The sequence below is a fragment of the Ailuropoda melanoleuca genome, chromosome 15, assembly GCF_002007445.2.
Source record: "Ailuropoda melanoleuca isolate Jingjing chromosome 15, ASM200744v2, whole genome shotgun sequence".
Classification (NCBI taxonomy): Eukaryota; Metazoa; Chordata; class Mammalia; order Carnivora; family Ursidae; genus Ailuropoda; species Ailuropoda melanoleuca.
In genome coordinates, this window is record NC_048232.1 from 10,072,491 (window position 1) to 10,098,514 (window position 26,024).

Genomic DNA, 26,024 nt, shown 5'->3' on the forward strand with positions numbered 1-26,024 from the left:
CTGGAGAGCCGGGCCACCCGCCGTGGCTCCGGGGTGCCTTACCCTAGCGGAAGGCCCCTGACGGGACAGGCTTTCATCTGCGGGCTCGGCACGCCTCCAGGGGGAGGCAAATCTTTTGAAACTTCTTTTTGCCGCTTATACAACCTTTTTTGAGAAAAATGCAGACAATACAGGCGCTTTGGGCATCCCTCGGTGTCCTGTACAGAGAGGCGGGAGGCGGCCCGCGGGAGCTGGATTTGCACCAGCACGGAGGGGAAGAAACGTCCCCGTCCGTCTTGAAGGCCTGGAGTCCTGTCATTTTCTCACGGGGTGCGTGGCTCTTGTGTGAAGTCACGTCTTTCCCGCCCCCCCTTCCTCCCTTTAAATATTTTATGGGCGGTGAGCTTATAATATGTACCATCGCGGCTGTTCCCTCAGGGGTCAAGACAGGTTTAATAATGAGATGCACAAGAGTGACTCTGTAAAACCCACTTCAGGCTAAAAAATGGCATGTTTTATTGAATCTCGTGTTAAAGGTGGTTAACTCATCAATCGGTGATGGCTGGGGTTAAACAAGTTTCAACACGAGTTCTCCTTGGTGCAAGAAACCAGCCGTGTCTCCTTCCCCCAGGCCGTCCAGCTCCCAGACGCGGCCGGTGTTAACACTGGCTGTCGAAACTCGGAAGCCCCCCGCATTCATCACAGGACCAGGGCAGAGAGGTTGGGAGGAATCACGCCAGACTTCAGATATAATGGGGACTCGAGAGAGCACGGCTCATGAATGCTGGTGCTCCATGGCCCAGCCCATCTCTGTCCCTGTGACATGGCAGGACCCGTGATGCGGGCGGTGACAGTTGTTGCCAGGGTTCTGCACAGCTCCCTGTACGTGCGGTGACCCCCGCGGACTCGGCCTGATGGCTTTGCTCCAACGTTACGTCCTCCTGTTCGTTTTCATGAGCCGCAGCTGGGCGCTTCTGTGACAAATCAAAGGTTAACACAGGAGTGAGGAGCGTCTGTTCCTATCAAGAGATCTGTCGTTCTGAAGGCCAGGGGTTGGAAAGCCCAGTCTGGAGCCCCGCATGTTTATGGGGGGACAAGGGGACAAGGGGAGGGAGAGCCAAGCGCTGCTCACTTGTTAGGAGCTGGGAGAAAGGGAGGCTGTATACTGGAAGGCTGGCATGCCCCAACGCTTCCCACGAGGGTGCCCATGTCAGGGGAGGACAGCCTGCATGTTGTTGATGTCATGCTTAGATCTGGTGCAAGGTTCAGCCCTTAACCTCAAGAACCCCCAATTCACTGGAAGCCTGATCAGGTCCCCAGGAAATGGATCTCAATGAACTGTAGTAACTGTCCGCTTCTCTGGGAGTTTCCACCTTCTGAACCTGGGATGGAACACTTAACACAGACGTAACCAAAATTAACTGATTTCTAAGGAACAGGCTTGGCTCCAGTCGTCCCCCACCCCCCCACCAGGAGGGAAGGAGCTCTTAAAATTTCCCCTTTTGTTAGATTTCATTTGTATTTAAACAAACAGTGCTAGAGACTGAGAAGTTAACCAGTACCTTAATGTGTTACTTGAGGCAAAGTGTCGTTCTACAATAAAATGAAAAATTCATGTGCAAAGAAATCTTCAAGGAAATAGATTTAGAAGGCTTTCTTCATAGAAATGCAAACTTGATGATGTTAAGTCAAATTTACTGCCATGAACAGGATCCGTTTCCAAAACGATTGATCTTGGCATTTCCCCAGGACAAGCACTCTGCCAACAGGGAGTCCTATTGTCTTGCTTTGCTCCAAGGACGGCTGACTTGAACACGAGTAATAGACTCGCTACTCCTGTGTCATCATGCCTCGGGAAACCTGCCCTGTGGATGTCACAGGCTGGTGTGTGTAAAATTCCTAGACTCCTCCAACAGCATGGATGGATCATGAGCGTACAGACCCCTGGAGATTTTTTGGGACACCGCCCACCCATGCCGTATGCTCACAGAGATGCAGATTCAACTTCATTAGTGTGTGTCTCTTAGGAGACTCCTTGCAAAACTTCTTGAAGATTGTGCCCCCCCCCAGGGAATCACCCTCAGCCCTGACTCTGAGATTGCCTTAGGGCTGGTGAGGCATCAGGGGATGGCAAGCATGACTGCCAGATTCCCTGGCCCTTCTCCGGCCTGCTGCTGTCAGCTGGGACCTCCAGGTGCAGAACACGGGCTCTGGGCCCCATCCCTTCCCCCTCAGGCGGCGGGGGCAGCCAGTTTCCCCCATCGCAACAGGCATATAGTCTAGAGAGGCAGCAGTTTGGACACCCCAGGTCTCATCTTTCGTTCTTGAGGTTGTGGTGAGGGGGTGAGGGTGAGGTTGCTGGCCACCAGTCCGGTTCCAAGTTTTAATTCAAGCTTGAGTAGACTTGCATTATTTTCATCTCACTTGAAGTTCTCCACTCCCTGAGCACATCCCTTACTGTTAGCCTTGTACTTTAGGTGTTTCGTGTTTGGTGAATGACCTTCTTTCGCGACTTCTGTTGCTTCCTCTCTCAGTCAGAAGGTTGTCACATCATTTTCTTGTAGCAACATGGCTGGTTTTCTATTATTCTGTTCCTTGGAGTGTGTTCTCTGGAACGTCCTTCCCTCAGGCCCTGGTGAGCGTTAGGATTCCTTCAGGATTGAACCCAAACCCTGCTCTGCCTCAGACACCCTCTCTGGCTTGCTGTCCCTTAGCTGTGTCCGGCATCTTGGGGTCCCCACACCACGCATCTCTGCGTGTGCACGCCACGGAAGTGTGTGTACGCCACAGAAGTGTGTGCACTGTCGTGGTATGACAAGCTCCATCAGGACCAGACTCTTCCATTTGTGTATTCGCAGCATCTCACTAACAGGGCATCTGGTAAATGAAGAAATAAGTGAACGAATGCGTAGTGCCAGTCCGACTGCGTCAAATCTTTGAAACCGTTTCCTGCTGTAGGAAAGGAATCCCTTTGTTACACCTTGAAACTTTCCACTGGAATGCCTGCTCCACTCGACAAATCTCCAGAACTTCTTTGGAATCATGAAGTTTTGAGAAAGTGAAACAACATTATGAGAACAACTCCTCCAAACCATTTTTTTTTTCTTTCTTGACGTTTACGTCCATAGATTTGTAACTCACATGCACTGTTCGTGATAATGAGCCGTTCTTAATACAGTACTGATTGAACACCTCTCTCCAAGAAGGTCACAGTGCTTTACACACATAATCTCAGTAGCCTTCAGAATATACCTGACGGAGGGTGACCACACATTCAGAATTTACCATGCTCAGACAATCCAATTTGTGAAGTTGACTTTCTGTCTCTTGGGGCCAGTGGAAGACCAGAGCAAAGTTCAAGACTGCAGTGTCAGTGGCCACATTCCAGAGCCTTCGGGGTAGTCTCAGGTCAGAAACAGAGCTGAGTCTCTCAGCAGCTGCAGGAAAACCAAAAGTCAAGTCTTAGAGTGATACTGGTCATAAAGTGCATAGATGAAGTGTCCGGGGAGATCGGGGGGCGGGGGGTGACTTCCGCCTGGTGGTGTATAATGGTGCCTTCAGTGAGTGGGGCCTGCAGTCCTCCATTGCAGGCTCGTATGTCCAACTCACACGTTGGGCATTTAGTAGAGAAGCAGTGTGGTCTGGGGGTAATCAACCCTGGGTGAAATGAAGAAAGCTTAGACTTTTGATCCCAACTCTGTCGTTAGTCAGCTTTGTGTGTCCTTAATGAAGTCACTGTTCCTTTCAGACGTAGAAATGAAGAGCATTGGGTTGAATGCTGCCCGGGCCTTTTACAGCTTTAGAGAAGAACGATTTCTGTTCTTGCAGAAGCTCCCAGAGCTGCTTCCCCAGACCTCCATGCATGTCAGAGACCCGTCTGAATGCCCGTAGCACTCTGTCTGGGCCCCTTTTCTGATGTTGGCCACCCTTTCTTCTATGTGTGCATGTCAGCTGCCATGATGGATGGAAAGCTCGCCAAGGGCAGAAGTCCTCTTCATTCATTTTTGTGTCCTGTACATAGTGTAGGTACACTCACCTCCTCTCTCCTTGCCTTAAGCTGTGACTCATCTGAGTCTTTGCAGCATGTTGACCTGTATGTCTTTGCTGTCTGGCGAAGAAAGACGCCACCTCCTCATCCTTGCCCCAGACTCCACTGAGCTTTTTGTATTCCCCTCCCCCATCTTGGCAGTGAATCTACTTGAAATGGTCATGTACCTTCCTCCTAGCTCCTGCTGCTGTCCTCTCTCTTACTCTCCAGCTCCGTACAATTTGGTACTCTGGCCCCACGACCCACAGAAACTGCTTTTGATCAGTTCCCGGAAGAAGAGCATTTTGTCACATCCAAAAGGATCCTTGGGCATTTTCATCGTAGCAGCTAGCAGCGCATGCTCTGACCATCACCTTGTTCTGAAAACCTTCCCACAAGGCTCCTATGGGAGCAGTGGCTCCTGCGTCATCCCTCTTCAAATCCTCTGTCTTGGCATTCTCTATGGTTCTCTTGATATTCCTTGGCTCTTGGCTCTTTTCACTCTACGTTCACTTCCATGCCCATGGCTCCTGCTGCCGCCACCCAGAGCCATCACCACAGCCTGAGATGCATACCCCCAACTTCTCTCAGCCCAGTCACTTTGAGTGTGACGTGTCCAGACCTGCACTGACCAGCCTCCCCCAAAACTACTTTCCCATGTTTCTCTTCTTTGGTCCATGCTCGCGTGATGATTCTCTCTCCACATCATCCCCACAATCAGCCAGTTGCCTGTGAGGTTTAGACCTTCATCAGTTTCACATGGATGTTTGCATAAGCCTCTTAGCTGTCCTCCCCCACCCCAACACCTATCTTCTGTAATCTATCCACCACATCATAGCCAGAAAGGACTTTTCTGGAATTCAGATTTGATCTTGTAGCCCTTGCTACTTGAATCTTCTATGTCTGACTTGACTTTGAGGCACGATTTCAGTTCCTTAGTACACAGGATCGTCTGAGACCCAGGTACCAACTCCCTTTCCATCTCCTTCTTGTGCCCTTCCCCACACACTTACTGGCCTCCTTGCTAGGAGGAAGTATGCTTTTTCTCACCACTGTGACTTGCATAGGATATTCTCTCGGTTTCAGATGCCATTTCCCCCTCCTCCTCTGCCAGCAAGTCCAACTTGGCCTTTAAGACTCGAATCACATATCCCCTTTGCTAAGAAGCCTTCAGTTTCCTCCCCAGGCAGAATGGAATGCCTGCTCCCTTGAGCTCCTGCACCCCCTTGTTCTTCTGTGTAGCGCAGCACTTTGCATGTTGCTCTAGGGGCTATTGACCCGTCAGTCTCCCCTCATACACACTGAGCACCCGAAGGGCCTGAACTTCTTCACTGGGCCTTGTTCTCCAGTTCCTAGCCTAGAGCCCGAGACACAGTGGGTGCTTCACCCATCTTTGCTGAGTGAACGGATAAAGGCATGCTAGAAGGATAGCCACTGAGGGCCTCAGCCCGACTTCCACAAAGATTAGCTGTAGGATAGAGCCCACCTAACCCAGCCCAAACCAGGCCTTTCCACATTTTACTTCTGTCTGCTTTTTAGGGATAAATTCCAGTCTTTTCTGAAAAGATTGGTCTACTTACTGACCCCTGAACATTCCATTCTCGTTCTAGTCTTTCCCCCACAAATTGAATATGTTAATAGAGTGGGAATCCGAGTAGACCCCACATGTCAAGGCCTATGTTCTATGCATAAGAGCATCTTGCCTTTTAGAATAAACGAAGCAGCCCTGAATTATTTAGCCTCTTGTCCCCTGATAGTACTCCCTCTTTCCCATTCCCCTTGTGTTTTGAAGACCCTGCCAGGCATTAGCTACACATGGCCCTGACTGCCTGATGATAATTTCCCATCATTTAAGTGCCAGAGCCAAATACCATTCCCCTTTCCTTTAAATTAGATAAAACCCAGAGCTGGGGCTTGCAAGTGATGGAAGTCCACTGGGGGAATTAAAGGTTCAGAGAGAATGGGACCCATTATAATAAAAGCATTTGCACGTCCAGTGATTCCATCTACACTGTGGCTCTGAGGTTCCTTGGGGTATGATGAAATATGAAGCGAGAGGACCTTTGAAAGTGGTTGGAGGAATTTATTTTAATTGGAAATGGTGGTAGCATTCTGCGCGTGGGGTAAACTCTGTGGATCATGCACAGTGGTGAGACGGGCATTGTGTAAAGACCCACAGAGCACCCAGGGGCACCGCGATTCAGGACCTTCGTGCCGCTTTGTCTCAGGTTCCTCCCGCTCCTGCACACCTACCGAGGGAACCTGATGAGAAGATCCCAGCCTCCCGCCCCCTCCTCCCCTCTCCCCTCTGTCCTCCGTTCCTTTAGTAGCTCTGCATTTCCTATGTCATACTTTGTATTTAAGAAAAATTACATAATAGTGCCTAAATCAATCAACTGCTAGACCTTCAAATCACTCATAACTGTGAGATCTAAGAAAATCCCTGCAGCAGAGAGCATGGCCAAAAGAAAAACAAAGACTATCTGCATTTATATGTGTAATATACTACAGAATCACAGCTGATTTTTCTCAGCATGTCCTGTGCCCTGTTCACGGCGCCCCCTTTATATGCCTCTGCTCATTTCATTCCTGCCGTGCATGTGTTACCTCCGTTGCACAGATAAGGAAACTGAGGCTCGGAGAAGTTAGGACGCTTGACCAAGATCACATGGTGGCGATGATGAATGGCAGAGCCAGAATTGCCTCGAACATATGGGCACGAACTATACTGAGTGTCAGAACCAGGTTTCAAACTCTGGTCAGACTGCAAAGCCCAGACCTGTGTCGCAGAGCCCAGTGACTCCAAAGGGTTCTGTTCCGGAACATTACTGCAGGCTTGTGTTTTCATGGGGTGACTTTGGACAGGGAGAGATCCTGTTGTTATGGACACGTCCTTATAACAGTATGAGGACTCAAGTTTAATAGTGTGGTGTTTCTGAGACTGTTCATACAGTTGTTCAATCTGCCTTTACTCTCTCACTTTTGTATTTTTAGATGCATCATCCCATTCAGATGAAGCCTGCAGATAGTGAAAAGTCAAACGGTAGGTGGTGACCAACTGTCTCATGTGATACTGTCTGTTGCTTTCAATGAAGAATTCAGATGGGGGAGGGAGGAGCCGGCCCCATGTGCTTCTGCTCGGGGAGAGGAGGGGGAGCTGCTCCCGGGAATTTGCCCTGCACTCGGCTCAGCTGGAGAAACACAGAATTCGCTCTCCTGCCTCATACACCTCTGATGTAAAGATCTGTGAAGACGTTGCAAGAAATGGTTTTCCATGTCCCTCTGTCTGGGGCTTGCTCTGGGTGGTGACTTTGTGGCCTTTGCCTCTTCTTGATCCCCTCCCACAGAGCAAGCAACTGAGGACACCTGATGGGGAGGAAGGACCTCAGGGTGTGCAGAGATGAGCAGGATAAGGGTTCGCCCACCAAGAATCCTGCTATCTTTTCTCCTCCTTTGGGGTGTTCCTCTATGGCACGCTTCTCTAAGTTGTATCCATGCATTTGCATCCGAATTCATTCAGAATTCAGCAGGCTGATGACACAAACGGACGCTCGGTACTAAAATTTGCATGGGACGAGATCTGTGGAATCATTGAGATTTACCTCTCCAAGACGCAGGAGGGCCGATAGCCACGTTTCTCTCTCCTAACTCTTTCTGCTTCCGTTTACACCCGCCTTCTGTCCCTGTTTTGTTCTTTGAATTCACTGAAATGTACGTTAAAGGAATCTTCTACCTGCTTAGACCTGGGCGCGTCTCCGTCCCCCAAGACTGACATAATCAGCACTGTTTGCTTCCACAGGCAGGTCTGCACCTCATTCATTAGTAATCAGGGCAGAAGCCGTGCACTCGGAGATCTGCATATCTGCAAATGGAAATTATGATTGGGGTCTCAGTCTCTCCACAAGGTATTTTTTGCTAATTGTAGTGCATCCCATTTTCTGGCTTCTTCACAGACTAGGAAGTTTCGAAGAAAATTCCAAGTCATATCCTGGTGCCACCGGCAACCAGTTGGTCTGTCAGGGAGTAGATTTGGGCGCTCACCCCCCCATCTTCTCCACCACCGCACCCCTATCTGAGTCTGTTCCCTCCTTCCCATACTACGTAGCACAAACCCAGCATCCAGCGTTACAGGGTCCAAAACCTCGCCCTGCTTTCCTGCAGGACCCCGGTCGGGTGACTTCGCCCCTTTATTCAGTGGTTACCCTGTGATGACTGACTTACTGTTGCTAGGGGCGGCCAGATCCTGACCCCAAGGAACGTACTGACGTTGAGTCTACGATCCCACGGTCACATAACAATCGACCTTGGATCTCCTCATTCGTGAACTACTTCCACAGATTCGGTTTTTGTTTTGTTTGGTTTTGGTTTTGGTTTTGGTTTTTTTTGTTTTTTGTTTTTTGTTTTTTTAGACTCACGTAAACGATAGAGCACAAGTGCTATAAAATGTGGGTTATTGTTACCTCCTGGATTTTTCTCTGGCCTCGGGGCTCTGCACTGAGACTGTCTGGAGGCAGAAGGCCAGGGGCCCAGGCTTACTCCTGAGCCTTTTTGCTCCAGAGTTGTGTATTTGAGGTTTGAACCCTGTCTGTGAAGGTCATCTGGGAGCTCCTGGCCCCTAAGAGTTCCCTGTCCTTTGGACTCTTAATTCTCTAGCCTGTGTCAGGACAAGGGCCATGAGGGAGGCTTTGTCTTATTTCTGAACCTTAGGTCACTGTTATAAAAGCAGAATGAATTAGAGAACTCCCCTGGGATGTTTGACCTGAAATACCCAAGCAATTGGACCACGAAAGGGTTTCTTCTTTTGCATTTGCTGCTCTGTGGACACAATGCCTGACTTAGAGAATCCGTTGTATAGGCTAGCCGCCTGGAGGTCTCAACTGGTTAGTCACCCTTGCTTCCAGTGTCAGCTCTGCACACCGAGGGTGAGGTTTGCTCTGGGTCTAGAACCGCAGCAACAGAGCAGAACTGCCCTTAGCCAACCGTTGTGCACGATCTCAGAAGCCAAGCAGGGTTAGACACTGTTTTACTAAGGTGGGAAGATGCCTAAAAATGCCGTTGTTCCGGAAGCCATCAGGGTAGCCATAAAAGCTATTTGGAGGAGCCCAGACTTGACCCCTGACCCTGCGCATGTTAGCTGTGTCCTTGGGCAGGTTCTGTAACCTCACCCAGCCGCCATATCTCCGGCTGTGAGAGGGGGCGACGCTGGTCCACAGTCTGAATTCTTTTTGTAACGTCCAACTTATAGGGTGGTTCTAGGGGGACATAAGCTAACATCTACAAAGAACGTAGCACAGTACCTGGCACTAAGTAAATATTCGCTCAGTGAAGTCATCGGCGCCCTCGTGGCTAGGTGAGGCAGCCGTTTTAATGCACTCTGAGCAGCCAAGGCTGCCTTTCACACCCAGGCATAGCTCTGTGCACACGAAGCAAAAACCACCTCCCCACACCTCCTCGTTGCGCCAGTTCTTCCTTTGCTTTGTAGATCGACCTTCACTTTCTGAGTTTCCAGGAAAAGAAAAAAGTCAAAAAGTATAAGTGGACTGAAAGCTCCTTTTAAAGCATTTTTCTTCATGGAGGTGCAAAGTCTATGCCTCACCTCGCAGAGACTGAACAGGCTTCAGGGTTCTCCTTGGACCTGGCTGAGGAATCAGGAGCGATGTATCATTTTTGAAAGCAGGTGATAAATGGCGCCAGTCCTTTCTGATTTCACATGGCAGTTTTGACAGGTAAGCAGAGTTTCCAAAGCTCATAGAGCACAAAGATTTCTTTGGCTCGGATGCTCTCAATAGCTCCTGGAGTTGTGAAGGAGAGATAACGAGCTCTAATTGCACCTTTATTGAGTTTGCTGACATTTATGGATAGCACAAAGGACTCATCATGGTGAGACAGTTCCCATCTTCATTATCAGTATGTTCGGCTCTCAGAAACTTTGTATTTGCTGAGCAAGAAAGGGCTGCTAATCACTGATTAATTAGTGATGGACAAATGAATTCCAGAAAGCAATCACTCTTTGAAGCCTTCATCCACCTAGAGATTCTGACAAAAGGAACCGCCGTGGTGAACCCTGACACGCTATGCTGCTCTTGGATCTGCTCTGCCCTTCAGTAGTTTCCTGCACGGGCTTTCTGGATCTCCAGGCCTCCAGAGCCTGCCTTCTTACTGCCTCTGATTTAAGCTGCAGCCTCTAGCACATTTCTGCAAACTCACAGCATTTTACTTCTGCCCTGGTGGTTCTAACTGTACCAGGTGTTCAAAAAAAAGAAAAAAATCCCACTCTGGATCAGCAATAAAACACTGGGGTCTTTAGGAAGAACCCACTGAATAAATACCCAGGTTTTGCAGAATCCAGTTTCTTACCGTTCTTTCACTGCATACAGTTGAGTGATGGCAGGGAAGAGGCTTGAGGAGGTGCGGATTCCGGATCGCAGCATGCCCGAGCACAGACACAGTTGCTGTCTTTCATTCTGTATTCCATGGGAGGGCCTCTTTTCCAGCTTTGTTGGCTGTGCAGAAAAAGGTACCAGCTGTGCAAGGTTGAAAAGTAAATGCAGTTGTCGGATCTGAAGTTTGTCTAGAGTGAGTGATAAGAAGAGAATAGAGGTTGCCTTTGGTCCTGTGCTTGGGGTCTCAGCGACCAGCCAGTGTTCACTCTTAGGTCGTGCTCCTGGTTGAGAGGGTTGGGTTTTTTTTATTGTTTTGTTTTGTTTTACTCTGTAGACAGAGCATAAATTCATCCTGCTTTAACCCTCCAACCTCACGACTTGGCGGGGTTCCTTACAGCCTCACATCCACAAATGCCAAGTAAGCCCCTTCTCTCTTCTCAGGCCTCCAAAACCCCTGGTGTCCATGCATCGAGGTCAGAGCTCGCAGGGTCAAGATGACGGAACATGGTCAGGGAGGGTGCAGGCCTGCAAGTCTCCAGTAAAGCCGGGATTCACAGGCATCCCCATCCGGTCACTTTCACATGTGCTGGAAGGGGAAGAAATAATTCTGAAATTCAAAGTGGAGAGACTCACGGATTTGGAGGCAGTAATTAAATGCCATATGTTAGCACTAACACATTGAAAAGTTGTTAATTAATTCAGGCCGCCCTGAATCCAGGTGTGAGTTTGACAGATTGTACACCAGGGTGTTCGCACAGACTTACAATTAGGGATCTTTCAAAAACGAAGTTTCTATTCCCCGAACTTAAAAAGTCCCCACGTAAAACTTAAAATATTAACCCTTTCTCCTACCACGGGAGGAGAACTTGAAATGGCCACTGGTTAGCGGATCGGATAGCTTCCGGTCCCGTTGAAATGAGTGATGGCCGTCCCCCCACCTGCACAGCACTTTGTGTAAAAGTATCACCCGTCACTCATTCATCAGTTATCCTGAAAGAAAGTAGACTTTTTCCCTGCAGGGCAGGGACCTGTTCTTTCCTTTTTTTTTTTTTTTTTTTTTTTTTTAATTCCCATGAAGCACTTCACAGAATGCTATAAACTCAGTAGGTTTGTTTAAACAATCTGCCTTCCCGTGGATTGAAAACCTAAGTGAGCTGCTGTCTGCCTGTGGACACAGAGGACAAAACCCCACCAAGAAATGCATCAAAAATTGATGAAAAGTTCAGTGAATGCAGGATAATCATATTTACTTAAAATGCTGACAAAGCTGTTTAGGGATCCTCAGACTGGGAATCCCAGGAATACGTTTTACAAATACATTTTCACTGGGAACACTCGAGGGGGAAGAAGGCGGGGAGTGAGTAGTTCTCCCCGTTTGCCCTCAAAGCACGCACAGCCCCAGCTGTCAGGACCACAGAGGGACTAGGGTTAGCGAAGGATTGCCGACATCCAGCTTCCCTGACGGGGCGCACGCATGGGAGGACATCGGCATTGCGGAGAGCATCTGGACGGTGTCGGTTTCCGTTATATTTCCTTAGCTGCTACTTAGTACTGAAAAAGAGCGCTCTCTTCCATCCCCCTGCCCGGGTTTAGCCGGCGGGATGCCTCAGAAGAAACTAGGGTTTGTTGACAGGTGGTCTCCAGCTCTTACTATGCATCTTAGGAAAAAGTCCTTCTTTAGCTTTTTCAGGAGCTGCACATTTAGCTCCCGCCAGCATCACCCTGCAGCTCCAGACCTGCAGTGTTTCAGCTCTGTGCCATCAGGATGGGTCTCCCAGTGAAACCAAGGACTCACTGGGAATTTATCATGTGCTTTTTGTTTGAAAGAACTAAAACGGGATCCTTTAGAATAAGAAGAAATTCAATAGGATTTTTTTTTTTTTTAACTCTCAAGAGATGAGCCACAGCTTCCTTGGGTAGAGGTCCTCGAGACAGTGAAGCTTGGAGGGTGAGGTTTCCACTGCAGCTAGAAGTTTGTGGCTCCTGGCTCTGCCATGCTTCAGTCTGTCCCTTCCCATCGGGGGATGCCGTGTTTCCTCCGGGCCGCCGTGTTGTCCTGGTGGTCCCAGTGTTGGTGAGCGCAGATGCTTGACCTCCTCCCACCACTTCCCCATACATCAGTGGTAGCTCACCTACTCTTATGGGAGAGAAGAGAGCTTAAATGTAAGATTGCTCAACTGCAGGAGGGGAGTCGGGTCCTCACCGGCTTCCCCCTACGACTCAGAGCCAGTGACGCCATTGCCCTTTGACGAGGCTCAACACGGGACAGGGTGTTCCTTTCCTATACCTTGAGCCTCTCTCTACAGAAGCAGCAGGAAATGATGCCTATTGTGCTGAAGCCTGGCTGCTTTCCTCTGTCCACCCCATGGTCTCTCCCCATGCTCCTTAAAGGCCAGCTGAAATGCCACATCCTCCGTCCATCGAGTCTTTCTCGAGCTCTTGGCTCATGGTCGGTAGCTCATGGTACTATGGCATCGTGGTTTCTGCTGTGTTCCTCAGAGCCCTGGCTTTTCTGCCCTGTCTCAGGAGCTGCCCGAGTGCAGAGCACAGCTGGCAGGTGGGATTCTGGGCTTCAGCGTTCCCCCACACACACAGGCTTAAGTCACGCCAAGCATGTAGCAGGATCCCCTTCTCTTTGTACCTTAAGAAGGACAGCAAGGAAAGAGAAGAGTTTAAACCCATTTTATGGATGACAAGACTGAGGTCCACAGAAGTCAGCTCACTCCCCAGGGTCGCACATGATGGCAGTGCTGGGACCAGACAGGTCTCCTGATCCAGCCCTGCCTTCCCCTGGAGGCCGCCTCTCCCTCCTCTGCTCTCATAGGAAACAGCACAGGACACAGGACTGGAGCCAGGAGTGGGACAGCAGATGTGGTCCAGGTTAGGCCCCCTCCAAGCTGAATGACCCCAGGCACGTTCCTTCCCTGCCCCACTGGGTGGGGGCGTGTCTTTTAGAGTGAGACAAAACATCTTTCAAGTCTCTCACTTCCGTTCTGGGCTCTACAGGGGAAGAGCACTTAGCTGCCTCACTCAGGCCTCTCAGAGCTGCGTTGTCCTCTAGAATGTCATCTGTAGCTTTTTAAATTTAAATTAGTTACAATTAAATCACAGTAACAATTCAGTTTCTCAGTCACACTGGCCACATTTGAGGTGCTCAGAGCCACGCATGGCTTTAGCTACTATCGTGGACATCACAGACAGGTCGGTTCTCCTCATGGACAGCACCGCTCCAGAGCAAACCTGCCTGTGTCCCATCCCTGCTTCCCCGACAGATCTCTCCCAGGCCTGGGGGGGCGGGGGCATTCTTTGGTAAAATAAAAATGAGACAGTGACTATCCAGGGTGAGAATAAGGGAGACAGAGATAAAAGCCAGTTAGAGAGCAATGTGAGAGGATGGTACGGACACAACACGGAGGTTTGCACCCAGCAGTGGACGGCAGGGCCCTTTCCTAAGCCAGCCTGTTTGAGGTGCTGCTCTGGCCAGCTGCCCTTGCTTTCGATTCTAAGAAATGGATTAAAATGCAACACAGGAAGTAAGCAAGACTTCTCCCCATGGACGTCTAGAATGGGTTTTTTTCCTTTTTTCCTTTTCTCTCTTTCTCTTTTTTTTTTTTCTTTCCTAAAAAAGGCTGCAAACACTGTCCTGAAATCAGTGATAATTGAGCCTTTGAGGCTAAATGTAGGCCACTTATCCTGAGCGCGAGCTTGTAGGTTTTGAGGAAAATCTCCTAGGTCATCAGAGGTAAACTTTCCCCAGTCTTTCCCTCCTGGCAGTTTCCAAGGTTAGAATTGGCGTGTGGTTGTCGTGACACCCAGAATGCATTTCTGGTCATCAAGAGTCCTGTGTCCGGGTGCATAGAATAGTTACGGTTCCCTCCTTGCTCTTTTCCGTTAGGGTTCCACCCGAGCATGGGTCTGTCACAGCAGGATTCTCCAGTAGCCACAGCCCCATTCTCTCCCTACAGTTGCCTTGCTCTTCAGTTGCGGATCCAGACCATGCCTTGTCCTGGTTAGAGCTGCATAGCCAATGTGACGGATGGACAGATAGCAGGTCATTTACTGGCTCTCCAGAGAGAAGAGCGTCTCCCTTATCTCTTCTTATTGTCTGGATTCATGGGGCAAAGCTATTTGAAATTGGGGGAGAAGCTTTTCTCCAATGAGTGCCTCATTGAAAGTTTTGTTTCCTGTTGCACTTCTTCTGTTTGTCCTGTTTTTCTTTCCCTGACCCTTTTTCTTTCTCGGTCATTCAAGTTAACACCTACAAAAAAATTCAAAGGCATATTCCAAAATATCTCTATGTCACGGTGGCATTTAGCAACTGCATGCGACTTTACACGGTGGGAGGGGAGGACGTCGTAGCATTTTGTGTCCCCTGAAGGTGTGTCTATGGGTAAGAATGAGCTCACAGGGAAGGCAGTGTCTGGGAGGGGCTGGGGGAGAGCAGAGGCAGGGATGGGGGGGGTGGGGAGGAGGAATGAGGCCTGGAATTCGGAAGAGCTGGCCTCGGGCGCTGCTTCCTCTCACATGACTGTGGGCCCCTGGCTTGATGTGGTCATGAAGCACTGATTACAAGAAAAGGGTTAAAACTGGCCTTTGCTCATTCATTATTTTTATCTCCTAGCTGTTGAAGACCGAAAATTGTTCATAGGAATGGTTTCGAAGAAATGTAATGAGAATGATATCAGGGTGATGTTTTCTCCATTTGGCCAGATAGAAGAATGCCGGATTCTCCGGGGACCCGACGGGCTGAGTCGAGGTGAGTGTGCCGTCTATAAAGTCTCTTCCCTTAAGTGCTAATTGGAACTCTGTGTCACAATCAAGGTAGACGTAGCCACCGCATGCAGCAAGAGGTTACCCTGTAATGTGTCCCATGTGATCAAGTTATCCACCGTGAACTTTTCACCGTAGCAGCAGTGATCGCCTTGTATTTCTCAGGTCGAGAAGGTCTTGAAGCCAGCTTATTAGCTCAGGCCCTCCCGGCCAGCAGGGAAGCCGACAGGCTACCCTGTTGTTATACACCCCTTTCTCTCTCAAACTGAAGTACGTTTTGGGGGTGAGGGAGAGAGGTGGAGAAGGAAAGAGAATATGGGTTGTTTTCATCTTAGTCTCTGGCTTCCTACCTCTGCCCAAGGGAAGTGTGAAGGGGATGGGCCTCTTGACAGCAATAGAAACCAAGGAAAAACGTCAGTGTTCCCACGTAGCGCAGAGCAGGTAGGAACGCAGAGAAACTGGGCCTGTCCTGGGCTATGAGGGTTTTATTTTAAAGATTAAACTCCTGGAGACCTGAGCGCAGGAAGTCCATTAAATGGCAGAGAGATGACTCGGTCCAGAAGATTGTAGGCTCCTCTTTGTCACCGTGACAGAAGCAGAGACCATGGCTTCGAGCGCTGACGAAAACCAGTATTTTTGCAAGCAGCTATCCAAGGTAGCTGAAAATAACTGCTCTCGTTCCATGTTTGCCTCTCCTTGGACAGCGCCACAGAGATCCTTCCCTAAACCACTGATACGCGCTGTCACTGAGCCTTCGCCCCCCATCAGACTGTGTTTCCCAAGACATCCCAGGAGGCTGGAGTCAGAGTGTATATAGAAAACACATTTTTCACTTCTTCTAAGAAATCCATATGTTTGCAACACAGAGAGGATCTCATTCTATTAATGTACTTACTGATCCAGTTTCCATGGGGCTAATTAGAAATTTCTTTTCTTTCCCCGTCTCTGGTTCTGGAACAGCACTGCCTTCTCAAACCACATGCTGAAAGGAAAAGTCGAGCCTTAGGTCCCAAAGCTCTAATTTTCACCCATCTCCCTCATTTTAACTAAACGCAGCACCATGCAAGGAGGAACATTTGTTCTTTTGACTTTGAGACACGAAACTTCGTGATGTCAGCTGCTAGAATCGAAGGCACAGAGAACAAAAGTTTCCCGCCTACACCCACCTCCAGAGCCCCACACGGAGGAAGTCGAGGGGAACAGTACAAGGAGGTGGACAGCTTCAGGCTTGTGGGGCCCATGTTTTCTTCTGAAGGTGGTTTTTAAAAGGAAGGAGGCATGGGAATGACAGCGGAAGCGTTCCCCAGTAGTTGCGACGGTTGTCATTCTGCCTCACCGTGAACGCGTGCCGCCCGAGATCAGTATGGGCGTGACCCTAACCCACAGACCCAGTGCCTGGGGCTGAGCCATAGCTTACCCCACGCTGTCACGGCGGCAGCCACAGCAGCCCCCCAGGCCTGTGACCACACAGCCTCAGGGGTACACGAGGATGCTGGGAGCTCCGTCCCGGCCCCCTCCGTGCCGTACCCGGCACACGTACTCCCCGAGAGCTTCCAGTCATGTGGGATCATAGGACTCTGCTGACAGTCATGCTAGATACCCACCCCGGGGTAGAACCCCGTGGGAAAAGGCAGTGTGGCTAGACGAAGAAGAAGAAAACATGGAGAAAACACATGATCCTGTTTTTGCGGTCCCTGTCCCGCTGCCAGTGTGGCAATCTGAACCACCCTTCTCTCCCCCTTCTTATTCTCAGTCACTTCCGTCTTAGCGGTTTCCCATTCGCCAAGGCATACAGCGTGGAGAAAGAACAGAAAGGAAGCCCCTTAAATTAATCATAGTGAAATTTATAGTGGCCCAGAGGTCAGTGAGCCCGAGATCCAGTCCCAGAACTTCTGACATGAACCACCACCGCGGTCAGTTCCTCGTCCTCATTTCCCCCTTTGTAAATGGCACGGTGACCTTAGCTGGCCCGCTCGCCTCCCGGGGCACGCGGGAGAGTTTCTGTCTAAGCTTACCCCCTGCCCGGCTTCGGAGAGACCTCGGCTGCTGCTCTCACTCTGCCGGCCCGGGTCCACCGTGCACTGTCTCCGTCTGCCCGGCCGAGACAGGAACGAATAGCCTTGGTGCCCGCGGTGTCTAGAGCTCCTTGAGCCTACGTGAGTTATTTCCGCAGATACGACTTTAAAGCAGCCCCAGCTTTGGCAGGAAAGAGCAGGACGCAGTACTTGACAAGAGACCTTGGCTAACTGGACCTGCCCCGTGGTTGATGAGCCGGCCCTGGACACCAGGAGCAGCCGAGTTCGGAGACAAGTTATGGGAGCGTTCTCATCCATATTTTAAGCAGATGCTGGCTCCGTATGAAGAGTAGAATACTCCTCCCTGCCTTTTTTTTTTTCCTTCTTAACAGAAAAGTAATTTCTGGTGAACTGATGAGAATTCCCTATGGCAAAAAAGAAAATGCTCATTTATAACCATTTGTCCTGAAATATAAAGCCAGACAGTGGTAGGTTTTTCAATTAGTGAGACCCAGGGACTCCTGGGTACAGGGGACGGCTCCTGAATCAGTGTATTTGTTAAAAGAACAATTCTCTCTCGTGCTACTATTTTGCTTTCATTAAAGAATTGCAGTTTTCAATCAAATATTAATAAGTGTCTCCCATTAGCGGCTCTGCAGATAAAGGGTGCTCAGCATTTCTGGTCTCCGTGCCTGTTGCTGGCTCGGCTGTTTAAGACAGACAGACAGACAGACATAAATAAATAAATAAATAAAAATTAAGTGAAAGGAAAGGTTGGCTGCTCTGAAAAGCACCTTCTAAGTACGTTAAACTGAGTATAAACTAGTCAGTAAAAAAAGTTTTTAACTCAGACCATTTGCTCATGAGGGAGAGGTACAGAAAAGTGGTTCACTTTTCTGGCTTCGCTTTTGCCCAGTTCCGCGACAAGAATGAAGACAAAAGAGACAGTTGGGGCGTTGGCTCCCCCACAGGNAGTTTTTAACTCAGACCATTTGCTCATGAGGGAGAGGTACAGAAAAGTGGTTCACAGAAAAGTGGTTCACTTTTCTAGCTTCGCTTTTGCCCAGTTCCGCGACAAGAATGAAGACAAAAGAGACAGTTGGGGCGTTGGCTCCCCCACAGCTGTCCTGTCTCCTGTCATGTTTTGTCTGCTACCTCCGTAGCTTCACTTCCTCCCTGCAGNTCCTGTCATGTTTTCTCTGCCACCTCCGTAGCTTCACTTCCTCCCTGCAGGGTATGAAGCCGCGGTTTCTCCAGGCTTGTCGGATCAGGGTCCCCCACCGATTCAGAGTAGTGGGCTGCCAGGATCCACAGCTCTGGACTTTGCATTAGAATCACTGTCTTTAAAACAAAAATCATCATCTCCTTATGGGCAAGAAAGACTTGGTAAAGTCCCATCAGGACTCAGCAGCACCCAGATTTGTGCCATGTTCAGGATCAGACCCCACCCCGCCCCCCAGGAATTGTCCCGGCTGTACATGGACAGCACCCAGCATCTACCAAGCACGTTGAAACCAGCACTGAGCAAGTATCTGTAGTTTGACTGTCTCTAGGCAACATATCCGCATCTAAACATGCCCGTTCCCCTCCGGGGGCAGTAACCAATTCTGCCATCTTTTCTAATTTGGAAAACCTGGTTTGAGATGCTTTCAGGCCCTTTCATAATACTCACATCCTTCTGCAATAGCAGGTCAGCCTCCCAGACCTTCTGAACGCATTCTTCGAGAAAGGAAGCAAGATACCATGAGTCCATCATGGGAAGTCAAATGAGCTGTTTGCTTTCAAAGTCAAAGCTGGCGTCTTCTCAGCCAGTGCATTCATTTGTCAGTGTCCCCTTAGCCTGTTGATTTCCTAAAATACACATGTTCTCACGTACCCATAATCCCACAGTCAGAATGGACTGTTTGGGTACAATCTGCCGGGTTTTCTGCACCATGGCAACGATTGTCTGTAACTCAGAGACAGTGAAAGAGTTCATCTCATTTTTCTTTCCCATAAAGTGTAGTCAGATCTTCATTGCCATGTAAGGTAACTTTCTGCTTGTTTAAGAATATTCCAGCTGTGTTTATGGTGTTCCAACATTCTCCTGCCAAAACCCTTGACAAATGAAATTGGCAATATTTTCAGGGATGTTGGCAAGCATAGCCCGGATTTAGCCATTAAATCCTCATTTGTTTCCGTTATATCTGATCAGAATATTAGGACAGGGCTTTTGACTTTTAAAACATGTACACAGAGCAGACTCGATCACAACCTCTTAGGCGTGCCCACCTAGTAGCTAAACATACGTGGAAACTCTTACCAAATACCCCTGGATTATTACCTGTATTTTGTCATCTCATTCTGAGTCCGGTCTCGGAACCTTCTCTCAGGGGTGAGATTTTTGCAAACTAGTAAGTCCTGTGCACTCAGCCTCGGGTGGAATAGACAATCTGTCTCTCCACGCCAGTTCTAAATAAACCAGCCCAACACTGGGGACGGTGCATTCGAGTAATTGTTTGGATGCTCTCGTGTTACACTGATAGCATATGTTTAATAAACTCTGCCCCTGCTAAAAAGATACAGCGAGGAAAATTGGCTGCATTAAAAACTTTCTTTGGCCAAACCGGAATTTATAAACAAGTCTACCATAGCCAAAAGCTCCTTCATGCCGCACAAGTTATTTTAAATTATGCTTCCCTCAGTTGAAATACAGCAGGCTACTGCTTCTCTTTCAAAGCAGAGGCAGAAAAGCAAGAGGCCCTGGCATTGTATGTGCTTTTAAAAGTGCCTGCCTTCCTACTTTCCTTCCTTCCTTCCTTCCTTCCTTCCTTCCTTCCTTCCTTCCCTCCCTCCCTCCCCCCCCTCTCTTTTTGGTGCAGACCAAGAATTCATCTAGTTCTCAAAATTCTCTTGCAGCTGAGAGAAAAGGTAGAACACCTGAGTGAATATAGCTTTTCAGTTGAGATGACAAGTGTAATAGATGTGTTCCAGAATCTTCTCTGTGACAGGGCCACGTGCTTTCCTTAGATCCTGTCCGTAGGAGGAAATTACTTGGAGAAACCTCTCCCCAGTCAATCATTTTATCTGTTTTAGCAGCAAGAAGGCAACCTCACCGAACTGGGAGGAGTGTTCGGTTCCTTTCATTTCTGTGAGCAATCTCTGACATTCTGAAAGTAGAGACAATAAATAATTGTAAGGTAAATTACAGGTTGGCCACAGTTAAGGACGGAATTTTTCCTTATTTTTTTCAGCTATTATGTATTTGGAGAGGCTTTAAGACAATAATATCCAGGCTATCTTACCTAATCCAAAAAAAACGAAACACACAAAAAAAGCTTCATTATCTTGGTACATGTAATCTTTTTTCCCCTTTCTAGTTTCTCCTGCGTTTTAGTCAGTAGTCAGAGAACTGACTTCTGAGACAGTGCATACACTGATATAGAACAGGGGAAGGCTGACCTTGAGATGTTCTAGAATAGTAGAGGGCTGACTCCGCAAGATCAGAGCAGTTATCCCATTAAGACCCAAGGGACTCCACTGCACCCAGAAGCTCATTTTTACTGGAAGGGGCGAGTTGACCTAAGTTATTTTTGTCGAATGGGAAGTCAGTTCCTTGTCTTGTAGAAGCTGGCAGCCAGTCTTGGTGAAAGAAGCTTATGTGACCCTATATTAGTGAAAAGCCACAGATTTGAGGCCTAATCGTAAAGCCACCACCATGTTTTCAGTGGCATGGAAAAGAAAATTAGAATCTAGCCGTAGGACCAGAGCAGAAATTACAAAGGTTAACAAGCTACCAAGCCATGAAACATTTGGTTCTGAAGTTGCAGAACTTCCTCCAGAATGGCAGAGAGAAGGAAATTTCCAACATGCACGCTCACTCTACAAACGACAGTAATTTTCCCTCTTAAGTAATTGAACACAGCGCATAGTCCCGAACTTGACAGAGCCCCTGAGGAGACAGGTTCTCTCTTACTGCACCACAGCCAGTAGAGTCCAAAGGTTAAAGGAGTCATCAGATTTGTCAGATCATTTTTTTTTTTTTGGATGCAGTAAGGGTTGTATAATTAGAAGCATCAGTCGAGCTTTTAATTGCAGGTTTCAGAGAGGAAAGAGCAATGGTTCAAGTTTATAGAGATGGAATTTTATTGTTCTATCGCTAATACTTCTGAGACCTGCTAATTGCTGTATCTTTCTCACTAAGTTACTTAAAAAGTTCTGCTTGTTCTGAAATTGTGGTAAATGCATAAACTGTGCCTTATTGATTTCTGTTGACATTTTACATGGTTTTTTTTTTTTATGCATTCTTAAACTCCATTGGAAACTGTCAGTTTGGCACACGTTCCTGGATAATAAGAGCAAATAAAGTGAATGAAACCAATCTTCTTGACTATTAAAAGCAGACTTAGGCCAGGCTTCTCGTGATGTCAAGTATATCTCCATTAGATTATTTGCAAAGCAAATAATTCCATTGTGGTCTCAAGAAACGGAAGACGAAAAATCTTAGTGTTATCTCCTCTGTTAATAATGTCGGTGATAATCACAATGTTTTTGAAGGGGTATCCTTCTGAGACGGATGGTAACTTTGGGGCTCTCGAATTGTAGAGCTGAGTCGCAGTATGGAAGCCAGTAGACATCCTGTTGTCTGTCTCACACTGTTACACACGTCTTCTAGATGCCTCAGAGAAGGCTCCAGATCGCTTTCCCTGATGACAGAAGCTACAGCCAGTGGAGGTGCAGACAGTGTGTTTAAATGAAGCTTCACTAGCTGCTATAATGTCAGAGAAGTATATGAAACAGCTCGGCATTCATAGCAAGCTAGACCTAAGGCCAGCTTAACCGGGAGGTCAATGAGAGATGACTCTCCCATGTACTGAGAATTTTGTTGTATTAAAAATTACAGCATGATGCAAAAAAAAAAAAAAATGCATTGACTTATTTTCATGACTGGATGTTTTTGTGCTTTGGGGATAATGGGCAGGTGTTGCTTTCTCTTATTGCTGTTTGATTAAAAGGTGCTAATACAGTATTGACTTGATAATCTCACCAGGTACACATGCGGAGCAAAAGAAGAAAATATATTTTATGGTTCACAAATTGATTTACATAAACCAAACAACCTGCTGGGGGATATTTTTTGTTTGTTTGTTTTTTTGTTTTTTGGTTGTGGAACATTCTATTTGGCTTACTGGCCACAGGGGCAATAATCTTGCATTGTGGATGCCAGAATCCCACTTTCACGCATTCACTCTGAGAGGACAACCGGCTTCCACCTCCCAGTGTTTAGATCTGCTTCATTTGGAAATCTTTTAAGTAGTAATAATAATAATGTTTTGAAGAAATTGAGTGGAACACTAAATTATTCTCTGATACCTAAGTTCATACTGTGCCGAGCTAGAGAAGCTGAAAATCAATGCACTTTTAAAGTCATTAGAGATCATAAGTGAAATAAGTCTGCATTGCTTTAGCTAAGCTTTTAGTGTGCTGCGGTATTATTATAAAAGCAGCCTGAATCTGCATTAATTTCACAGTCTTTTTCTCTAAGAAGCCCAAGGGTACACAACGAATAAAATGTAAATTTCAGAAGGCAGTGTTTTTATTAGTGAGAGGGGCGATGAGCCATGTCGTTGGAGCGGTGACCCACGCGGTGGCCGGCACCTGCCACCAGGAGCTGGAGCAGTGTGGATTCTGGGTATTGTACGGCACGAGAAATAAAGAGCCATGGAAAGTTGAGTGGGTCTCACAGGAGACATTCAGAGAACTGTACGTTGTCTCGTGTATGTTAGACTTTAGGTCAGATCTCTGATGCATATCCGAAACCACAACTTGGAAAAGTCATAAAGGGTTTCTACAACTAAGAAATCCAACGCAGATTTTAAAGTTTCGCCTTAATATGCACTATTGACTATTCTCAGAGTAACAGAGCATGGGTTTTTGTTCGTAATTAATAATTACTAAGCAGTTCCTGCAGGATGGGGTCTGTTTCTCTGCATTTGAGTCGCACCAATGTATACGGATACGTATATATGTTTTAACTACCCAGAAGAGATTAGATGTATTTATTTGCTGACATTTCGAGCCTCTGGAATTTATTTGTTAATTTGCCCTTGGTGTGAGGATTTTATTATTTGATGCTTAAAAATCAACGCTAGAATTTGAAACCCAAAGCCTGAATGTGTGGATGCCCTAAGTAAAGATGATCAGCCAAGGAGAAAAATGTGAAACAGTAACTTTTTATTTTAGAAAATGCAAAGTAGATCTTTCTCATTTCAAACCCCCCCGTGGCTAAAAAAAAAGAAAAAGAAAAGAAAAAAGTGCCCAACTACTTTCCCCTTGTCTCCATTTAAAAAAAAATAAACTAGTCAATAAATAAATCTTTCTGCTTCGGTCAGATTAGCAAGTCAGCACTGTGAGTAAAAAGCAAACTAAGATAAAACCAAGAGAGAAGTTGTTGATTTTTATGTACTACTGAGAACAGTGGCGTCCTGTGGCAGTTCTCGTAGACTGTGTTGGTTTAACAAGCGTCCAACCCTTTTGTCTTGTTGTTTTTTGTCTTTCCTGCTCCCTGTCCCCTTGTTTCCCACAGGCTGTGCGTTTGTCACATTTTCTACAAGGGCAATGGCACAGAATGCAATCAAAGCCATGCATCAGTCTCAGACCATGGAGGTACTGTATCATCTGCCCTTTCTTTGTTTTCTTTGTGCAAATGATGGGGAATGGGAAAGCAGCTCTCTCCGTGCAGTGTTCACATGACAATCACAGATGGACACTTTGACCATCTCTTCCATTCATTCATATTCATCCTCTCGCTCTCTCACTCTCGCTTTCTCTCTCTCTCTCACTCTGAATTTTTCCCCTAATGACTTGAAATGCATTTAGTAAAACCTTCCACATGCTATACATTATTTTTTGAGCCTTTTACTGCAATGGCCTCAGGCCCTGTAACGTAGCATCATGATGCAGTTTAAACCAAGACTCATTCTCGACCTCTAAAGGATCCAGTCCGTTCCTGGTCCGGGGTTGGTATGGAGTCAACCTTAACAGCCCTCGCTCCAAATTGCAGCCTGCCCTGTGCCAGTCACGGGGTTCTTTTTTTTTTTTTTTCCCTTTTTCTTTTTCTCTTTCTTTTTTTTTTTTTTTTTCCCCTTAAACGTGGGGTCAAGCTCTCTTTAGTCAAACAGAATTGTGTTTTTGCATCAAGCACGTTGGGAGAAAGTTAATACTTCTCCTGCATTGTTTAACCAGTGAAAATGTTAATGTATGAGAATCCCTTGAAAAATTAGATACGTCTTTTTACCCAAAAAACGCACGATAAAAGAAACATAAAGGCTCAAATTTGGTCTCCGAATGAGAGATAGTGGCTTTGGGGGAAGATCGATATGCTGATGTGGGTGTTTCCCCCACACACCTATATAGATGGCTCTGTTTCTCGTCTGTGATTTGGGTCTGGCCTTTCAGAATTTTGCACAAAAGCATTCCAAGAGTGATATGCTGTTACTTATTCTGGATTGTCTGGTAGAATCATTTGGGAGTGCATGTTCTGTACTCTGTATATCTGTGTATGGGTGATCTTTTCTGGAGGTGGCCCTGTGGTGTTACCTGAAGTTACGTTTTCATCCTCTGAAAAGCAAAATATTTTCAATTTTATTTAACGTGCAAAAATTTCTTTATGGATCGTTTGCGCTTTTTTTACCTCCGTTTTTTGGGGGGTTTTATTTTTTTTTTTATTTGTTTGTTTTGTTTGTTTTTTGCAATGCTGCATCTCCCAAAGCATGCTGGGAGCTAAGTGATCATTCCGCGTCATGTTCTGTGGGCAACTTTTTTTTACAGTGAGGCGGAAGGTGGGTGGACAAGGGGGGCAAGGAGTGTGCATGGCCTTGTCATTAAGTGTTTACTGTACTTTTCTGAGTTTTGATATCAGCATTGCAAAGCCTATTGTCTTTTTCGAGCTTCATTTTGACTTTGATATTCCTAACATATCTTATATAATCACTGTGTTTTCCTTTCAGTGCAATGCATTTTTAAGACACTCACACCCCCCTACCTGAAGGCAAGCTCAGGTGAAAATCGGCCACGATAGGAGATAATTAGCAGGATTTGAAATACCTAGGGATCCAGTCTTACACAACATGCAGTCACACGTTGATGCTGTGTTTGTCCCCCACTTTCTCTCCGGCTGCTCCATTATTGGGGATCAGTCTGAATCCCAGCTACCTTTCAGTTTGGAGATAAAAATGAAAGTATGGTTAGGGGAACAAAAAAAAAAAAGTTTTCACCTGTATTTATTATCTTCCATACATGTGTTTCATTCTTAATCATTTTTATTTCCTGTAATTTAGCGATTTGTACCTTAGATGATTTGTTAACCTAAATTCTTTCAGCTCTAACCCCAGTTCCTCCATCAGGGTCCCCTGAGTAAAGCCGCAGAGGATGCTGGTCTGTGTTCTCCTGTGTTCCTACAGGGAGAGAGAGCTCGGGAACGTAGCGCAGACCTGGGTATGAACCAGAACCAAAGTAGAATAGGCTCAGAATGAAAAGAATCCGCTGTAGAGAATGGGGCATATTCATTCTTAAGAAATCCTTGATCCTTTGGTATTAACATCTCTATTATTAAGAAAATCAGATTTTGGTGCACTTGTTTTTAAATCCAGACATCCATGCTCAGACAGAGGGGCCCTCAGACACTCAAATTTCCTGCTGACTTTAAAAAATATGGACATTTAACTAGAAGATTGCATGGTATGCCAGTCACATTATAGTTGTACAACCGAAGTTTGCTGGATTTTTTTTTTAACTAATTTTGTTATTTTCAGGACTCTGGCTCACATCTTTAACCAAGATGTATTATCTAAGAGATTTGAATTCAAATGA

The 26,024-nt window shown here is 47.0% G+C and overlaps 1 protein-coding gene across 10 annotated transcripts in view; it reads left to right on the top strand.

The window, feature by feature from the left end:
• The window catches only part of CELF2 (CUGBP Elav-like family member 2), a 397,972-nt gene that overhangs the window by 311,026 nt on the left and 60,922 nt on the right, over nucleotides 1–26,024 (top strand). For all 10 annotated transcript variants that reach the window (XM_034643776.1, XM_034643782.1, XM_034643778.1 and 7 more), the window contains 3 exons: nucleotides 7,001–7,049; nucleotides 15,011–15,145; nucleotides 23,740–23,819. In XM_034643776.1, coding sequence (XP_034499667.1) covers nucleotides 7,001–7,049; nucleotides 15,011–15,145; nucleotides 23,740–23,819 — 264 coding nt within the window. The remainder of the gene's footprint in view (nucleotides 1–7,000; nucleotides 7,050–15,010; nucleotides 15,146–23,739; nucleotides 23,820–26,024) is intronic.